The sequence below is a fragment of the Podarcis melisellensis genome (assembly GCF_964234715.1).
Source record: "Podarcis melisellensis genome assembly, chromosome: 3".
In the NCBI taxonomy this organism is placed as follows: domain Eukaryota; kingdom Metazoa; phylum Chordata; class Lepidosauria; order Squamata; family Lacertidae; genus Podarcis; species Podarcis melisellensis.
Window position 1 is genome coordinate 85,307,819 of NC_138530.1, and position 19,744 is coordinate 85,327,562.

At 40.9% G+C, this 19,744-nt stretch overlaps 1 protein-coding gene across 4 annotated transcripts in view; it reads right to left on the reverse strand.

The window, feature by feature from the left end:
• The window catches only part of ADGRB3 (adhesion G protein-coupled receptor B3), a 452,998-nt gene that overhangs the window by 31,270 nt on the left and 401,984 nt on the right, over positions 1-19,744 (reverse strand). For 3 of the 4 annotated variants that reach the window (XM_081905944.1, XM_081905942.1, XM_081905945.1), the window contains 6 exons: positions 12,957-13,107; positions 11,842-11,911; positions 9,187-9,253; positions 7,189-7,274; positions 2,004-2,102; positions 1,472-1,643 (listed from right to left, as the gene is read on the reverse strand). In XM_081905944.1, coding sequence (XP_081762070.1) covers positions 1,472-1,643; positions 2,004-2,102; positions 7,189-7,274; positions 9,187-9,253; positions 11,842-11,911; positions 12,957-13,107 — 645 coding nt within the window. The remainder of the gene's footprint in view (positions 1-1,471; positions 1,644-2,003; positions 2,103-7,188; positions 7,275-9,186; positions 9,254-11,841; positions 11,912-12,956; positions 13,108-19,744) is intronic. The other variant, XM_081905943.1, reaches the window with a different exon arrangement.

The window sequence follows — 19,744 nt, forward strand, 5'->3', positions numbered from 1 at the left end:
GTCAGGAAGATGAGTAATTATATAACATTTATGAAGCATCTGAAGGTTTTTTAAGGTTTAATGTTTTACTGTGTTTTTATATATTCTGGAAGCTGCCCAAAGTGGCTGGGGCAACCCAGTCGGATGGGTGAGGTACAAATTAAGAAGAAGAAGAAGAAGAAGAAGAAGAGGTACCCTGGGTTAAGAACTTAATTTGTTCTGAAGGTCCATTCTTAACCTGAAACTGTCTTAATCTGAGGTACCACTTTAGCTAATGGGGCCTCCTGCTGCCACCGCACCTCCGCCGCATGATTTCTATTCTCATCCTGAAGCAAAGTTCTTAACCCGAGGTACTGTTTCTGGGTTAGAGGAGTCTGTAACCTGAAGCGTCTGTAACCCAAGGTACCACTGTAATGGACTTGGTTGGTGGTGCTTATCTTCATTTTGTGGGTTTACTGTGCAACATTTTGAAATCAACATTGTGAGAAGCTTCAGATTGTATCTGAAGCCTCCCTGGGTTTTTTCCAGTCCTAGAGCATCCCTTGAAGCAGACTCAAGTAATTACGGGGAATTCTTCTGGACAGCGTGATGAGATTTAGTAAGACACATTCTAAGACATATAAAAAACTCCAACTACAGCTGCTTTCACGTCGGCACTGATATCATTTGAAACTTTTTATAGAAACTGAAGTTGCCAGTTCATTTATTCACCACACCTATATATGTTTCTCCGTTTTCATGTACTAAAATGTCTGTGCCGAGAATGAGAGGAAATGGACTATTTTCCAGTCTACAGTTTAAAAATGCATTATGAAATCCATGTTTCTTTAGATAACCATCTTTGATGGTGAGTCAAACCCTTAGGTAAGCCTTTCAGTGTAATATTTTATTAGCATTGGTTTAATCACATAAGGTTTCCAGGACAGATCCATTACGAGGATCCCGGATTTCAGATGGCTCATGCTCAATGATTCTGCTCTGCACAAGCGGTACAGATGCATGTTATATGGGAGCTGGAAGGAACTCAAGTGGGGAAGGATCTTGTTATTACCAAATGGTCTGATCCAGATTCTGAAGCCATTTGCTATTGTTGGTTGAAATACCAGAAGGTTGTAAATGTCAGAGTCACAGAAGACCTCTTGGAGATAGAAAAAGGCAGAAAAGGAAACCTTTAATTTGTTGGGCTATTGGGCTTTTTCTTCTTCTTCTACATTTGCATCTGAAATCAATCAGGTTTCTCTTGACTTCAGCCCTGCCCAATCTCCACTTTGACTTTTCATTCAGTCCACTGGTTCTTTGTAGCTATGCATGGTGGCTTTTTTCCTCAATAGGCTGTTACATCTGTTTGTCACAAAAGAACATTGCTCAATTGCCCTGCTTTTGATCCCAGATTTTTCCTTGACATACAACTGAATTTCTGTGGAGCATTTGGTATTGCTGTAAAATTTCACAGCGGCACATGACAAATGCCATAGGGAAGTGGTTTCCTTACCTCCCTTCGGAGAATGCAGTGGACCATGACAATGACGAAGCCCTGCAATGAATCAAACACAGCAAAGAGTATCTGAAATAATATCGATCTCTTGTCAGTCATCGCCAGAACTGCAGACATCCAAGTCAGAGCCAGGAGAGGCAACACAACACAGGAACTCCAAAGGGATGCCCTAGAAAGTGACAAAGAGGAAAAGAGCAACAACAGTGACGCTGTAGAACCATGAGTGGACAATACAACCCTCTCTTCACATATATATATATATGCAAATGTATAGATAACATATTTAAGGGTGGCAACTTGTTAGTTAATGTGAAGACCAATGACAAATATTTAGAGATCTATAAAGATTGATATTTTATTTTCTACATGTTACTCCAGTTGAATTAAAAAGTGTGGTTGCCATTTCTTTTCCTTTAAATTAACTATATTCAGCATTAGTTATCATAGTTTTTCATCACTGTAGTATCCCCGCCCCCCACATGCACTGTATAAGATTTGTAACAAGAAGATGTAAATGATTAGGACTAACATGGCATTACTGGCGGTGGTGGCTGACAAAGCTGTTGTTGAAACTACTCCACACTTGGCACATTTGAGCGTCAAACCGCTATGAGGCTCACTCATCTGACTGCAAACAAACAGAACACCCACAAAAAAGAACAAAATATTGAATTTTTTGTCACCAAAAAAAGTTGCGACTGAAATTTAGCTTTTTAAATATGATGTCATGCAAGAAAATAAAATAGCAGGTAGACTTATTCAGAATTTACAAAGCTCTATTTGAATCATACATTGTTTTACATTTTTTAAGTAAAAAAAATAATGTTATTTGGGGGAGGGAAGTTTCATTTCATGCAAGGCCTAGTTCTTTCATTTAAGTCTTTTTTTTTAAGGCCCCCCCAGTGTCCAGAGATAAATGTCACTTGATAACACTGAAGTAAACAAGCACGTGCTAGTGTAGGACACACAAGGTGAGATCCCTCTATTCAGACCTTTAAGAAGACCAAAATGCTCATGATCATTTATTCGCTCAGAATGCAAGAGAAAGACAAATTGCCAGGGCAGTGTGTGCATACCTCTAATTAATTAAGAGGTGAACAAAGTTGGAAAATGACCACACACTAAGATGGCTCAGTCAATGTGCACTACGACATTGGCTGAAAGGTTGAGGGAGCTTTAAAACAAGATAGAATAAGCTCCTTCTTAGCTTACTCTAATTTTTTGCCAGAGGCTGGTCTGGATACAGGGTTTGAAATGTATGAAATTTAATGAAAGTATTATTTCAGGCTTGAAAAACAACATTTTAATAAAACACAGTACACAAGCATTAAGGTGAATATATGTGTGTACAGTATATGTTTGTTTGTACAGCACACTGTATCACAACATCGAACAACTGGTTCAGTTTTCTTGCCCCATAAATTCTAACAACTGAATTGCCTGGCTATTTCCAGCCTTTCATCCACCCTAACAGTTTCAGTGCCATCTAAGTACAGGCTGGCTGCCAGTTAGCTATCAAGCTAGGCTTAAGGTCCTGCTATTAACATCTGAAGTCCTAACAGCTCCAGACCAGGTTACCTCTGAAATATGGCAGGCACCAGCAGTGATGCCAGTTTTTAATTAGTCTCCTACTGTAATGATTATTTTAACTTTATGTTTACATTTATATCCAAGGAGCTAAAGGTGGCCTGTGTGGTTCTCCCTCTCCCTGTTTTATAATTTGCAGTATCCCTGTGAAATAGATCTGAGAGTGAGTCGCTGGCGCAAGGTCGCTCAATAATGTTTTTATTATTTTACGGATATGTTTTATTACTTATACAATATTTTATAATCACATTATTTCACTGTAGTAAGCTTCTTTGTGTATGCTTTTTCTTCTTTGATTAAGAGAGTGATGCATTACTTTATTAAGTGTATTAAATGCAAAAATTAATATGTAGTGGAACGGTTTTCATTGACTGGCGGAAGTTGCTGCAGATGAATCCATGGGTGTCTGTCCAACAGCAGAACAGACTCCATTGGCAGAATGGATCCCGCTCCCTGCTGCAGCTCTACATATGCCCCCCAAATCTTCTCAGGAGGGTTTTCAGAATCTGCAGATTAGATATGGGGCAGAGCACAGGAGGATTCGGGGCAAAGGAGAGGAAGGAGGAGTCTTTATGTGCAAGTGAAGTCTGCTCATGTAATATTGGCTGTCACTCTGGATTTTTATAAAATGAAGAGAAAAATCTTATTACTCACCCCACCCCCTCACACCATCTGCCTGTGAAAGCTTACATGTACCAAACAACTCATCCTATAAAATGGAATTTACTATTGGAATAAGCAATAGATTAAAAAAATAGTGACCAACTTGAGTCCTGGGGTCCCTAATGTGATGGATGTGGGCACCATGGCAGCCTCAGACACCCCCTTGGTCTGTTGCAAGGCCCTGCTGCTCCTTCCATTTTTTATTTTTAAAATTGCAGGGTGCTTCACTCTTTTTATTAACTTTGGATAGTATTGAGCTGGCTGGACAGGGAACTGCAGGCTTGCAGTCACTCTGTCCTCTTATCTCCTTCTCCTCAAAATGCCTCAGGGTCTCAAGTGGGGGCGTTTTATCTGATTTGTTTCCTTGTGTGTTTTTGGTTTTCCTGTTTATTTGGTGCCTGTGTGTGTTTTGCATCCTTGTTATTTTGTTTGGTTGAGAGGTGTTTTGCCAATTTCAAGGGAAGCTGTTGCCTGCTGCTTTCTCCATTTCATTTGTTTTGCAATGTGTGTAGGCCTATGGAGCATTCCTTGGTTGTGGTAGTGTTGGTAGTTTTGCTCATCACCAGATTATTTGTCGTGCCAACAACAGTTTCTTAGATTTTCAAATGCATTCCCAGAATCCAAAAGGCTAGGGACTCTTGGTGTAATGGCTCAGCTATTTTGAGGAATATGGTAAGAGGGATCAGCTTGCTTGAGAGATGGAGCTCAGTTTTTGTTTTTTGTTTTACATTCTGTCAAAAATATAGATGTAAATACTGTAGCCAAAATCCATATAAACACGAAAATCTATATAACTATGTTGATGTTTCATTTCATTTTGCACAAACAGGTTCTTGGAAATGAGAATGTTAATGTGCTTTTTCATGTTGCTTTTCGGTGAAAGGCCCATAAAACAGCATACAAGAAAAATCAAATACACAATAAAAATAATTTAAAATTGTCTGGGGGATAACATAGTCCCTGAGAATGGAGGTTAGCCTTAGCCATCTCTGGCGCCTATGGTATGCTCAGAGTCATCATTTGCTGGGAAGATTCAAAATGACCTGAACCAATGTCTTCAAGTTACAAGAAGAGACACTCCAACTAAACATTAGGAAGAACTTTTTAACTGTAAAAGTTGTTTGATAGTGCGATGGACTCCCTTCACTGGACTCTCCTACATTTTTAAGCAAAAGTTGGGTGGCCATCTGTCATGGATACTTTAGTTGAGATTCCTGCATTGCCAGGGGGTTGGGTTAGATGAACCTCAGGGTCCCTTCCAACTCTACAATTCTATGATTCCATGATTCTTTGATTCTACTCTGAGTATGACTTTGTCAGACACACCTCACTGTAGGAATAATTCTGGGTTCCATGCAGACATCATGCAATTTCCATTCCTGTACCAGAGACGAGAGTGATTTTTATTTGGAGAATTTTTGGGTACAAGGGGTACAAGTATTCTAAGTGAAAAAACACACACACACATACACACATATATAATATTGTGTGTGTGTGTGTGTGTGTGTTGAGAACAGTGCTGCAAAGAATTGCTTGCTTGTTTCTGAAACTTGGATCAAGCAACCTTAAAGAGGAGATGATTATGTGAAAGCATATGAGACTGGATCTTACCACCTTAAGGTATGTTATAATATTCCATAACCGTTTGTTACATTCCTTGAATGAAAATGCATAGAACCCCTTGACACCGATTTTGCAATGTGAAATTGGCAACAGCTGCTTTATGGCTGCTGATTCACGTAGCCTTATCTAGAGGATAACTTCAACAGTCCTAACCTGTGGTGTCTTAAGATTGACAAGTTTGCATGGACTAGAACCTCCTTCATCTGATTTAACTAATGGATATATATACATATTGGTATTTGTCAGGGGATATAAGTGGGACCGTGGGGACGCAGGTGGCGCTGTGGGTTAAAGCCTCAGCGCCTAGGACTTGCCGATCGAAAGGTCGGCGGTTCGAATCCCTGCGGCGGGGTGCGCTCCCGCTGCTCGGTCCCAGCGCTTGCCAACCTAGCAGTTCAAAAGCACCTCCGGGTGCAAGTAGATAAATAGGGACCGCTTACCAGCAGGAAGGTAAACGGCGTTTCCGTGTGCGGCTCTGGCTCGCCAGATGCAGCTTTGTCACACTGGCCACGTGACCCGGAAGTGTCTCCGGACAGCGCTGGCCCCTGGCCTCTTAAGTGAGATGGGCGCACAACCCCAGAGTCTGTCAAGACTGGCCCGTACGGGCAGGGGTACCTTTACCTTTACCTTATAAGTGGGACCAAATCACATGTCAACAAGTCATGGTATAGTCTGCCTGTGAGAAACAGCTATTGAAGAACAGCTTTGGTTAACAGAGCAGTCTTATCATGCTAATTCAATATTCTTCAAAGGATGCATTCTTATCAAGATTAAATAGAGCATTAACAATCAATAATGAAATATCATGGAGTAGGATCTAGTCAGAGTTAAGCACATGTAAGTCTCACTGGGAGAGTTAAGCCCATGTTTAAGATCTTCCCCACTGAATCAATGAACCCTGATCTAAGAAAATGTATGCTTGCTTGAATAAAAGAAGCAGAAATATTGATGATCAGCTGTTTGGTGGAGAAGGGAGAGCAGGGGTAACAGAATCTAGCACCCAGACCCTCTTCTGGACAGCCCCTAAGTTGTGGAATTCCCTTATCCGAGTGGTGTGTCTGGCACCTGAGATGTATATATTTTAGGGCTTAAACTACTCTCTTAATTGATTTTAATATTGTATTTTGAAATTGCTGTTACCTGCCATGGGACCTTATGGTAAAGGATGGGTAAAGAAAATGAATAGATAAGCAACAACAGATTGGCAGGAATCCAGCTTTTTCATGAACTCAGGCTCCCAGGCCCTGTCTGAAAGGAAATGCCTCACAATTGCATGGACAGAACCCACTCAATGCAAATAATCTCCTCTCACAGACAAAAAAGGGGATCAGTTTATAGAAAACCTTAAGCGTTAGCAAAGTAATATTTTGTTTGCCTGGTGTTATATTCTGATACTTTATTGTGGTGCATTACATATTCAAGCAAGCAAATGGTCCGCCTACCACCCATTTTATCTTAGGAATTACCTTGGGAAATCTTTTAGGGAACATTCTAACTAAAGAGCATTACATAAGTCTGCGTCTCCATTCTGCACAATGCCAATATTTTAGAAAGCCAATAATTTTGACATGCATAATCATTATTCAGGCTTTTGACTGACTTAATACCATTGTACTTGTGTTTTATTATTTTACTGTTGCTCAATCACATTTCCTCAGTTTTGGAGATGAATAAAATTGGTTAGACAGCTTGTTAAACTATGCAAAATAATAATAATTCAAAGTGCAATCAAATAAATAGACATTTGGTAAACATAATATATACATAGAGACAAAATAAATAATTGAAAATAAGTAACAGATTTTCAGTAGGCCTGGGGGGAAAACCCAACTTCTGCTTACCCCGCTCTGTGTTTGAGTTTTTTATCTAGGATTCCATCTCTGGAAACAAGTTTATTAAACACCAGAATGCCAATCACCATGTTGACCTGTTAAATATAAAACAAACGGACGAAAACAGAAACAGTCACCCCTTTAAGTGATACTGAATTAAGGACAGGGCAGGGGGGAAGATAATAAGTGTGTAGTGCAGCACAGGCAAAGGGAAATGCATGGCATTCAAGGGGGGGGGAGAAAAAGGGAAATAGCAGGGCATTCCTGGTGAAAGGGAATAGTTTTGCTGGTATGCACCACTTCTTATATCTTATATAAATGCATCAGATTCAGGGTTGCCCCACTATGAATGGAAGGGCTTCTTTGGTAGAGGAAACTGTGATTCTACTGAAGCTCCCCCCCATTCCTCCTCCTTTTTTGCAGGTTCCAGTCGCTTTTCAGACATTGTGGTGTAGGATCCCTGTTAATCCAGAGCTGATTTTTGGAGGTGCAGAGGTAAGGGGGACTTAGAAATCAAAATCACTTCCACTCTCTTGCGAATGGGCTTATCCACTTCACCGACATCTGCTCTGCACAACACAGAATCCAACTCCACATCTGTATCTATGGTCACCTCCAATCACTATTTTGCAGAAAGGATTAGACTAGGCATTTAGGTTTGTGATATAAGAGACTTTTTGTGGTAAGGAAAGTGATGGAGAAATGTGGGATAACAACTGATAGATGGGAAGTCTGCATGAAGAAATTAGAATTAACTATTACTGTCATATAACTTTCCCACAAACAAATCAGAACAATAAGCAGCAATCACCAAACAACCTTAGTGCATCTAAATTAGGATAAGTGCTCAATGAATAGATTGTCTGGAGGATCCCTCTCGCCACCCCCTCTCTAGACTACAGGAGTGCTTCCACAACCTTGTCTGAGTTTAAAAGGCAGGGCTGATATTAATTGGAAGACACAGGCAAGTAGTTTGATCAGGCAGGCTGACATTCAAATGACCTAGATTAGTTTTTTGACTGCTATCATTTTTAAGGCATACAGCCAAAGTTGATGGGAAAATGTGCATTTCTGACAAGAAGGCGATTATGAAAAGTGACATTGTTTTCTTTTGCTTGGATTACTGAAGTGTTTCAGATGCGATGGCTTGTTCCTTCTGCACTGTGTTAGTTACAAAAAACAAAACCAGGCAGCGATATAGATTCTTTGAGGCTTCAAAGTGCTTCAGAGCCAATAAATATATGGTAGTTTCGGCTCAAAGTCAATTCACTTCAAAGGATTAGTAAGATTGGAGGCAGATCTGCATTCAGAATATTTAGAGGATCAATAGACACACAGTCAGCGTTTTCTGTGTTTGTGCATTGGGGGAAGGAGTGAGTATTAAGCAAGTAGGTGATTGTAAGCTTCTTAAATTAAATTCCCCCTCATGCTTTTCACTAGAGCTTATTAATTTGAAGGAATGAAGGAGGAGAGAATGTAAGTTTGCATGCTCTCTTCTTGCTTTTTCTGAATTTCACTACAAGGTGATTCTAACCTCCCCGCCCTGAGAAACCATACAAGAAGTTCCGAAAGAATTTGTGTTAACAAATTCTGGGACTGCAGGTTGAGAAAAGTTTGATTTTGTATTCCTTTATAAAGTTCAATTGTTGAGAATAATCAACAGTAATCAAACATGGGGCAAAATTCAGGGATGGTGAACTTGTTAGCTGGGGGCCAAATGCACCCCCAAAGCTCTCTATTTGCTTCTTGGAAATCTCCTCAGCCCACGCCCCCTCTGTACAGGCCACACCACACATACATCCCTTTTATAAATACAAGTGCACAAATTTAACATGTGTTAAGAGGGACAACCGCCCTTTAATCATCTGTGTATTTGAGATACTGAAAGTATATGCAAAATAAGTTTGCATTCATAACTTCCATATCACAATTTAGAACACTTAACATACTAGCCAGTCAGTGATTATATTACCATGGTTACTTAAAATAGGTGATTTTAATGTTTACCAAGACAACAGCGGCTGCAGGTCCAACAAAAGCATAGAGAAGTCCTCCTTCGAGAGAGAGCCAGCAACTGGAAAGAACATTAGAAAAGAACTAATAAAAATTAATAAGGTTTATTATTTGTCTGTCTATATATCTGTCTACTGATTGTGGGGCCTCACTGATTTTCTCAGTCTTGGGATATCAAAATGTTTCAGATACTTTCTGTTAGCAAAGTCTCTTAAATAACACAGACAGGAGAGAAAAGAAATTCTAATTACCGTATTTTTCGCCCCATAGGCCGCACCGGCCCATAGGACGCACCTAGTTTTTTTTGGGGGGGGGAAATAAAGGGGAAAAAATTTATTCCCCCCCCCCCAGGTGCTCTGCGCTAATCCCAAAGCTTGGGGTGTGTGGAGTTCAGTGCGCCTCAAGCTTCTGGCTGCTAGCAAGGTCTCCACTAGCCGTGGGAGAGCCGCGCGGCTCTCCCACGGCTAGCAGAGCGCTGCGCTAATCCCGAAGCTTGGGGCGTGCGGAGCTCAGCGCGCCCCAAGCTTCTGGGTGCAGGCAAGCTCTCCGCTAGCCCTGGGAGAGCTGGGTCTCCCATGGCTAGCGGATAGCTTCCTGAAGCCTAGAGAGCGAGAGGATTCGGTGCGCAACGACCCCTCTCGCTCTCCAGGCTTCAGCGAAAGCCTGCATTCGCCCCATAGGACGCACACACATTTCCCCTTCATTTTTGGAGGGGAAAAAGTGCGTCCTATAGGGCGAAAAATACGGTATATTAGGAGAAATAATCAGAGATTTTGTGTCTCTTATTTTAGGCCTTGTTTATAGCAGGGTGACATTCAACCAAATTTACTGAGGAACAACTCTCTCATATCTACACAGCTAACCAGAAGACACGCTATTTCACCAAGTATCTGCTTAGTTACTAAGCAACACCTCCCCCTCTTGGCTAGAAGACTTTAATAACAGAAGTAATCCTTATGTTCAAATGGAATGATCCCTGCTGTTGCACTTCCAACACTTTCACAATAAACAGAAAACAGAGATTTATTGCACATGTAGGCCAACACACCCCAATAAATCAGGAAGTCTGAAAACTAGCCATTTCCAAGACTATTTAGCTGCAGTCTGCAATGTATCCAACCCTGCAGAATGCAACCTGTACTTGCTGTTCTACTACAAGGACAGAGCATATATAGCTGTGATATCTTCTGTATTACTTAAGAAATATGAAACCTAGTTTACTTCTGTGTGGAAGAATATGTTTGAGAAGATATTGTGTTTCATGCTTGCTAAACATTTCAAATAAACTGTCCTTAAAAAAGTGTTTCTGCCAGTACTGAATATTTAGCATTTTTCATTCAGCAGTTTTCAAGTTACGGCACCATAGCAAAAAGGAAATCTACCTTCAAGGAAACTCTTTTTTTTTATGTGTGTGTGTGTGTTAAATGCTAAAATAGCTCATTTTTAATACTGTTCAACTTACAATTCTAATGCTAATTTCTCACACTTTGTCGCATTCAAAGCATCTTCCAAGTATTTTTTCACAGACTGAATGACACAATTTAAGTGTTTTTCTGTTAGTGCTTCATTGATGTCTTGCTTTTCTATTGAAAATACTTCATGAAGTAGACACCAAGTCACTCATCTAAAGCTCCTAATAAGATGTAATGATTTTAATGGAATACATGTAGCACTCTCTCAAAATAAGGAGCTCTTAATCCATCTAAATTCTAAGTGCCTTTAGAGCAGAGCTTTCCAAATTTTTCATGTTGGTAACACACTTTTTAGATATGCATAATTTCGCAACACAGTAATTCGGTTTTACTAGCAAACCGGAGATTGAACTAACCCCCTTTCCAGCCCTAGGAGGTGTGTGAGGAGCGTTCACATGACCCATCTAATGTGTTGCAACACACAGTTTGGAAAGCCCTGCTCTAGAGAGCTGTTGAATGCCCTCCGTGCTCTGGGAATTTTTGCTCATTTGGCCGGCATTTGCAAAAGGAATGGTGAAGTAATAGCTGCTTCAAGGCAGCTTTCCCAAAACTGTTGCCCTCCAAATGTTTTTGTCTGTAACTCTCATCAGCCCCAGCCAGCATAGCTTTGTTTGCTGGGGCTGATGGGAATTGCAGTCTAAAACATCTCAATGATCGTGCACTATATTCCTAAGCCACCTGTTTCCTACTCACTTGCATTCCCCACCCTGCCACTACTGAATCTCATTTCCTTTTCCATATCAGATCCTGCAGAATAGTTGTTCAGGGAGAGATAAATGAATAGGAATATGGGCACACCATGCCTCCTTTGCCAAACTCTTATTAATCACAGTAAGCTCTTGGAAGAAAGGGGGTGGTAAATCTGCATTTGAGTAAGAGCCTGTTTGCTAGAAACAACTGAACGAAGAGGCCAGAACAGGCACACTAAGGAAGAAGTCGCAGGGTCAGGTACTTCTGTAGTGCTCTGACAAGATGGAAGACAATTTCCCCATTCAATAGATAGCAATTTCTCCTCAACTGGGCCTGCCCATTGTTAACCAGCACACTTATTATTCACCTTTAAACAACTTCCATGTCAGCACAGAACAGTAAAAATACCCCAAAGCAGGTTGTGTGATAAATAGGGATGGAGGAGCTGGCGGTCATTGAAAACGTTTATTATTATGGAGTGACTTACTAGTTACTGGTTCCGTATCCTTTTGTCTTGGTAAAACCTATTGATATAGCCACCACCAGTGCTGGTAGACCTGTAAGAGAAACCCCCAGTGATTAGCTTAGTGTCAGGCATGTCCAAAGTCCATTTTGGGGGCCTAATCCGGCCCCTATGGCAGTTTATTTCCTGGGGTAAAATCCTAAAAACAAAGCTTAACAACTTTGGTCGGCCCCCATGGCCCTTCACTTCATCAAATCTGGCCCTGTTTGGAAAAGGTTTGGACAGAGCATGAGACTCTTAATCTCAGGGTCATGGGTCTTAGTCCTCCATTGGGTGAAAGATTCCTGAATTGCAGAGGGGTGGAACTAGATGATCCTCGTGATCCCTTCCAACTCTACAATTCTGTGACTGTATGATTACTTCCCTACACATTTAATGGCTGTTGCCACAACATATTTGTCAAGTCTCCAAGGTGCCACAGTGCCTTTGTGGTTTTTGCTGAAATATGGGCTACTCTTTTAGAATTTATCCACCAATCGTTATTCCTGTGAGCCACAATGCATGCTGCTTCTTATGGGATGTGAAAAACCACAGCTTACTATATTAACCTATAGAGATTGATTTCATAAGGGGGGGGGGACCTTTTCACCAGCATGTAATGTTAATGCCCACTTCACCTACCAGGAGCTTGTCAACAGTTCAGCTTCCATCCCAGCATGCATCATTTTTATGTTGCTAAGTGACCAGTACATTTGACATAGTATACAACAAAGAAACCACACTGAGCTGTGATGTATTTCAGTAAGGGTCTTTAAAATAAAATAAAATAAAACATTTCTTGTGTTTTTGTTATTACCGTGCTTTACTGAGAATCTGCTAAAGGCTGTAAGTTATGGTGTGATAAACTCTCATAATCAATGAGACATTCATCACCAGCCATATCTTGAAGCAGATCAATAGAATTAAATTATATTCCTGCTTGCAATTCTATAGAAAATCTCCCAGTACTAATATTCGGTTTAGAAACCGTGCAATCTACTACCTGTCAGGATTATTGAAACATGCATTCATGTTCCAAAGGTTATCCGTGCATGAAACATTAAGCTGTAAAACATCTTAGCTGAGTCATATGAACTCACCCCATCCAAGGCATAAAAAGCGTTTCCTTATGAGTCGTGTCCTAATTTTTCCAGTAACAGCCATGTAAGACTGCCACGCTTCCGTCAAAACCCAACAAAATGAAGCTAAGAAGAAGAAATGTAAAAATGCTGTGGTCGTGGTACAGATCCCCTGCAGACAGAGAAAAAGAGAGAATGGTTGTATTTAAAACTCAGTGATAGTCAGTTAATCAAAGGACTGATAAAATTTCAACAGTTTGACTTCTACTATGCAACAAACTCAGCTTTTATACCAGAAAAGGATAAAATGACTGACTACATGCATTAATGTACACTAATCATGTGTGGGAAGGAGTGTCTTCTCTTTGGAGCCCAGACTGGCCTCTTTGTAAACCATCCATGTCTCCAAGCAGTTTCCTTGTCCCCCCAGTTGGAAGGAACAGTGTTCATGCTGTCATCATAGGGAACATTGAAAGTACACTGCCCAGATAACAAAAGGAACAGGAAAATAAAGTACAGTACAATTTATAACCCCTGCATTACACAAGTGTGTCAATTAGGACAGGAAAATAGTGTCTACCTGGTGTGCACTTGTGTGCAAGAATTCCAACACATATGTGCAGGAATAATTTGCCTGAATGCTGCCTCCCATCACAAACTCCTTGCACGTTAAAAGACAGCCCATTGGGAGACAAGGATTTTGTCTACACTGGAGTTTAATGTGGATTTGAAGCTGCTTGTGTCTCTATTTGGGGGGAAGAGCAGCGTCCACATAATGTCTTCCTTGTCCAAAAAGCAGCCCACAATTCCCACCCCTTCTAAATTCAGATGTTTCCGATCCTCAAATAATTTAATGAGGGAAGAAAATGCAGTACAAGATAGCACATTACCCAACTAGGAATTCATTGACGCACATTGAGTGGGTAGGTCTCTTTAAAAAACCAAAAAGCGTATGATGGCATTTCTCTGGGCCACATTTATCAACACATTCCCTGCTTCCATTTTGTTTCTATTAGCCCAAAGGTAATAATACCACCTGCCTTTTTCCACAACTTGTAGTATTTGTATTTTCAAAGCAGCTCTTTTGCATAGCCCTGCTCTTGTTCTAAACAGCAGTATTACATTTTTAATGCCCTTGTAAGTGCAGGAGGCTGGAAAAGGAGAAGAAAGGAAGTAGCAGCCTCCTGTGTGAGTGGCTCCTCCTGTGTGAGTGACTCCAAATCCTTTCCTGCCTTGAAGCAACACATTTATTTAAAAAAAAATGTTGGCTGCACTTACGGTCAAATCTGGTATATAAGAAAACTTGTATTTCATTCATATATATATATATATATATATATATATATATATATATATATATATATATAATGTGTATGAGCACAGGTAAAATGAGTACCTGCATTCATGTGTGCAACACACCTCAGGTTTCCAGAACTTATGGTGCATGCAGAAGTACTAATTGAGGTTAGGAGAGAACAGTGCTCAGCGCAAATGCATCTCATCAAGCACTGCCCACTAGTGTGGACAGGAAACACAGAGAGAGACTCTGGAGGCATAAAACTGATAGTGCTCATGTGTGGCCAAAAATGCACAACCCCATGAATATGGCAACACCCCAGTGTGGACATAGCCTGGACATCTTTCAGACATACGCTAGTTCTGCTAACCATCCATGTTTAGTTTGAGTAAGAAATGCAATAGGGCAGAAAAGGAGGCTGCTTTTTGTGTTCCTTTTGGCTATGAAACCTTACAAAACATGCATGACACAACAGCTGTAGAGCACTCTTCAGCTTTCAAATAGAACCAGTGCAAACCAACAATCCTAATAGTATCTCCCCCCCCCCCCCGACAAATTACAAGTGTACATTTGAACTCCAAAGGGGGAAAGGGCTAAGCTCCTTGCCTTATGGAGATTTCACTGCAAACTGCAAATAATTTCAACCCATGGAAAACCTCTTTATATATTCAGCTGCCATATCTCTATATATTTTGAAGTGTGGTTTACACAATGTAAAAAACCTACACCGTTATTTGGGTTACCCCCCCTCCCTCCATGCATGTCAGTTTCTACCATCTGAGAGGCTCTTTGAAGCCATCGATAGAAGGCTCTCATCTGACACTGTACCACTTAATTAAACTTGACACAATGGCTCATATAAGTGAGCTTGACTTTCCTATTGGAAGTAAATTATGATCCATCATGTCCCTGCTTTGCATTCACTACAGAGCCCTAGATACTGGAGATTTCATAATATAATATCAAATGACATAGTAGCACTCTAGCATCAAAGTAACACGGGTAATTTAAAGGGATACACTGCACAGGTTACATTTCCTGGCAGCAAACAGTTGTTTGCAACAGACAAATGAACATTTAAAATTATTAAGTTATTAGTGTGGGATGGGTTGTTGATGGCAAGGAGAGGATATACTAAATACAATTTATCCCTCCAGTCTCCCATGTGTGTGGGTTAAGCAGAGCATTAAATTTCCATCCTTAGCAACAAAAATATAAGCTTTGGAACTAGGCTGTGAAGCCTTTCCTTTTCTGAGCGACTCCAGCTCATGAAAGGGAGCTGGATTTCCCCCCTTTTAAACCACTCTTAACAAACAATCAGACGACAACTTAAAAAGGAAACTTAAAAATAGCCTTTGCTTACTTAACAGTATTGCATTGGATCACAGCAAAGGCTGCAGAACTATGCAGGTAAAAATAGTTCTAGGTTTCAAGATACTTAGCTGATTACAAAAATGGAGTCTGTGCTCAAGGACAGTGCAGACAGACCATAGCTGTCAACTTTTCCCTTTTCTTGTGAGGAATCCTATTTGGAATAAGGGAATTTCCCTTAAAAAGGGGGGAAAGTTGACAGCTATGCACCTGTCTGCAGTGGAGACATGGGGGGGGTGGAAGAGAGGTGGCAGGAAGGATTAAATGTATTGGTTTTCTCCGCTACAGTAAACAGAGGAAATGACATCGCACAGAGCTCTCTCTCTACCAATTGCATTACAGTGGTACCTTGGGTGACAAACATCTCGGGTTACAGACTCTGCTAACCTGGAAGTAGTACCTCGGGTTAAGAACTTTACCTCGGGACGAGAACAGGAATTGTGCAGCGACGGCGTGGCGGCAGCAAGAGGCCCCATTAGCTAAAGTGGTACCTCAGTTTAAGAACGGACCTCCAGAATGAATTACGTTCGTAACCAGAGGGTTACCACTGTACTATGGTATGAGTCTGCCTATCTAGCAGTAGAGTTCTGTGGTTGTTTGCCCCTAGAATTTCTAACTGTTAGATATTTGACTGCCAATGTCCCACAATTAGAGTCTTTCTACTCTCTTCTCAGCTCTGTATGCAGCCGACAGGCACTTATGTGGGGAAGGATTTTGCTGCCAGTGTTTATGTATGCAGAGACAAAAGTGGATTTGGCAATTTAGGCACTTATACTGGGGGTGGGGGTGGGTTTCAAGCTCATTTTTCAAATGCTTCATTTTCTGTGATCTCAAATCAGCATCTAATCCAATTCAGTCATAAAGTGCTACTTGACTTCCTGATCTTAAGTATATAAACTGATGTACCTGCCTGCTATACTGGTGTTAAGAAGATGCCTTGTCACAACACAGAGAGCAGAATTATTCCTAATCACAAAATGATAAATAGAAACAGCATAAAGGTGAAGGTAAAGATTACTAAAATACTTCAAAATATATACAAATCATTTATGCAAACCGAATGATATATCCATCAAACAGCACAAGTTTGCTCTGGATCCCAGATGACTGCAGCTAAGCACAAAAACCATATATGTCCCATAATAAATGTTTTGGGCCTTTAGAGTGGCACAAGTCTCTGGGTTTTTTTAAACAAAAGAAATAGCAGAGCTATCAAAATGCTTTCCATAATATTTTGTTGGTGAACAGTATTACAAGTCATAATGAAACCACAGAGTTGCTTTAAGTGAAAAGGTAAAGGGATGTTGCTCCGTTTTAGAGCATCTTTGTTTCATGCAGAAGCTTCCCTGTTCAATCTCTGATGTCTCCAGGTAAGACTGGAAATATCTCCTATTTGAAAGCCACTGCCTGTTAGTGGAGACATTACAGAGCCAGGCAGAATAAAGGTACACAGCAACTTCTTACAATCAGTGGGCTGAAGTTTTAGGTAGCAAAGCTCACACCATGGCAATCCTCAAATAACTTCCCAGAGTTTAGACTTCATGGCTTGAATTCTAGAAGCCCACTGCATTGCACAATGGGAGAGGTCACCATTTTCTGCTGATAACCTCCCTCCTGTATCTCCCCCCTCAATACTGCATCGCATGACATACCGACTAACTTTTTCAAGCCCCAAACTGGGATGTACTCTGAGACAAGTCTTTTGACCTGCACTTTTGCACTTTTGGGGGGACTTTTCTGCAGTTTGGGGGGGACGAGAACACTGTGTGAGAGCATGCAAGGTTGTGGCACCCCAAATGGCCCCTTTGATCTTGGGTAAAAAAATGGGATGTCCCATTTTTTTCTGGGGCACTTGGGAGGTATGTGTTGATCTGGAGTCTCCCTGCCACCCTTAGAAGCAGCTTTTCAAGGAGCGCCTAGGGGCTACAGCATGTGGGGCCATTGTGGGGTGGGTAGAGAAGCTGCTTTGAGCCATCAGAACTTAGACTGCAGTTTAAAATCCAAATCATTAGTTTCAGGGCTGGTGAGCATATGATCTGAGGGTGTAATGAGAATTGCAATGTATAGTGGTTTGAGAATCAGGCTCCAAGTCTATGCAGAATGTTTAGCATGGCAATTTCTAAAAAAGCATGCTATTTTAATCCCCATGAAATCAGGGACAAACGTGTTATTGACTTCGGTGATTAAAAATTTAGGCTCAACACGGTGTACCTGCGAATGCCGGCAGTGACAAGCAGGGAAAAACATACTATGCACTAAACCTACTAACTGGATTATTTTCAGTTACAGGAACAGACAGGGGAGAATAGAAGAGAGGAAAGTTATAGCATGCATATTGATCTTTAGAAGCAACCACAGTAGGTAGTTGTGGAATCAAACTTTATTTTATTACCATTCATCCTTATGTTTAACAGCTCCACATGCTATCCAATCATCCCATTCAGGTTGCTCGCCTCCTCCCCTTGACTGGGTAAAATATCGCAGTATACAAGATTGTCCACATGAAAAGATGGTTTTGAAATCCAACCAAGGAAACAAAAATCCCAACGATGTAAGTATACTAGAGCTACTAAGTTTATAACGGACAAAAAGGAACTCAGTGTTTAGACCAAATGCAAGTTGCAGAAGATAACACTTAAATTCAGATGATTAACAGTGCAATTATTTTACTGCCCACTCAGAAATAAGTCCCATTGACTGCAGTGAGGCTTATTCATAGGTATAAGACTTTAGCCGAAATGTGTGTGTGTGTTTTATTCCCCTCCCTAAATAAATTTAAAATCACATTTGGTTTTCTTATGAACAATAGAAGTGTGTGTTGGTATGCGGGAGAGAAATCCAATTCTGGATTAGGTGAACCCTGTTACATAGGCTCTGGAGCTCACTGTCAAGAATGTGATTGTGCTTGGATCCCACTTGTGGGTTTTCCCACAGGCATCTAGTTGGCCAGCCAGTGTGAGAACAGGATCTGGACCAGAAGGCTCATTGGCCTGATCCAGCAGCCTCTTCTTATGCTGTTGTATGCTGTTGTATATAGTTTAAGCTAACACACCATGGCATGCCTGCTGTGGGATCATCTCAGGATCTGCTCCCCTTCCTTAAGTTCAGCAGAAAGGGAAATTTCTGGAGATAAATTCCTGTTTTATGCATCTCCCGGAGGTTGGGACCTTGGGACAGCATCTCCCCTGGATGGTATGTAGTGTCCTATCATGAAAATCCTGTCCAGGAGCAGTGTCCTATTCTGAAGGCTCTAGAAACTATATGAGAACCAAATATTCTTCGTTCTGGAGGGCTTTTGTTTAACTTGTCAGATGGTTAATGGGACTGTTCATAAATGTCACTTCACTTTGAGGATTCTAGGTGCAAAGCAGGATGTAAATCTAATAAACAGCATTCAGCGCATGTGTTAGGGCTGCTGTACAGGAGTTGGTGATAAAGATACTCAGTGTCATTGTCAGACAGTGGTCACCTCTAGTCTGTATAGTCTTGCATGACCTTTTTCAGATACAAAACACACAGCCATTTTCTGATTAAGAAAGTGATGGGGAAATGTGCCGAAAAGTTTGGGGGATGAACAAATTCTTAATGGGAGAATGTATAAGCACTGCACAAGCAAATTCAGAATGAATGCTCATTGTCAAAGCTCGTTGTCATAAAATGTCATAAAATGAATGAATACACAACGGCGACTGGAAATAGCCTAATTTCCTTTTACTCTGAGGTGTTTTTAAAAGGTCTTAGTCATGCTTGAGACTTAATAAGCGCTGTTGAATCAACATGCTAACAGTGAGTGGAGAGTCTAGGGCATCATTTGGCATTGATGTCACTTGCTGAATGATTATACTATGCTGGTGCAACTTGGTGGATTGATGCTCCTGCATTGACAATACGTGCAACTACTAATATACAGCACAGAAATGGGTGGACACAGGATGAGGTGGGGGCAGAATTCATGAAAAAACTTGCTTATGGGTTGTATGCTAAAAACATGTTTAGTATGTATGAGATTGCAAGTCACTACCAGGAATATTATGACACTGGAAGCACGGAAAATCAGAGGATACCCGTGCTTACATGCTGTAGCTGGGGCATAAATATTAGGAATTCATTCTGCACAGTTATTATTTGCCTTCCATGGCAG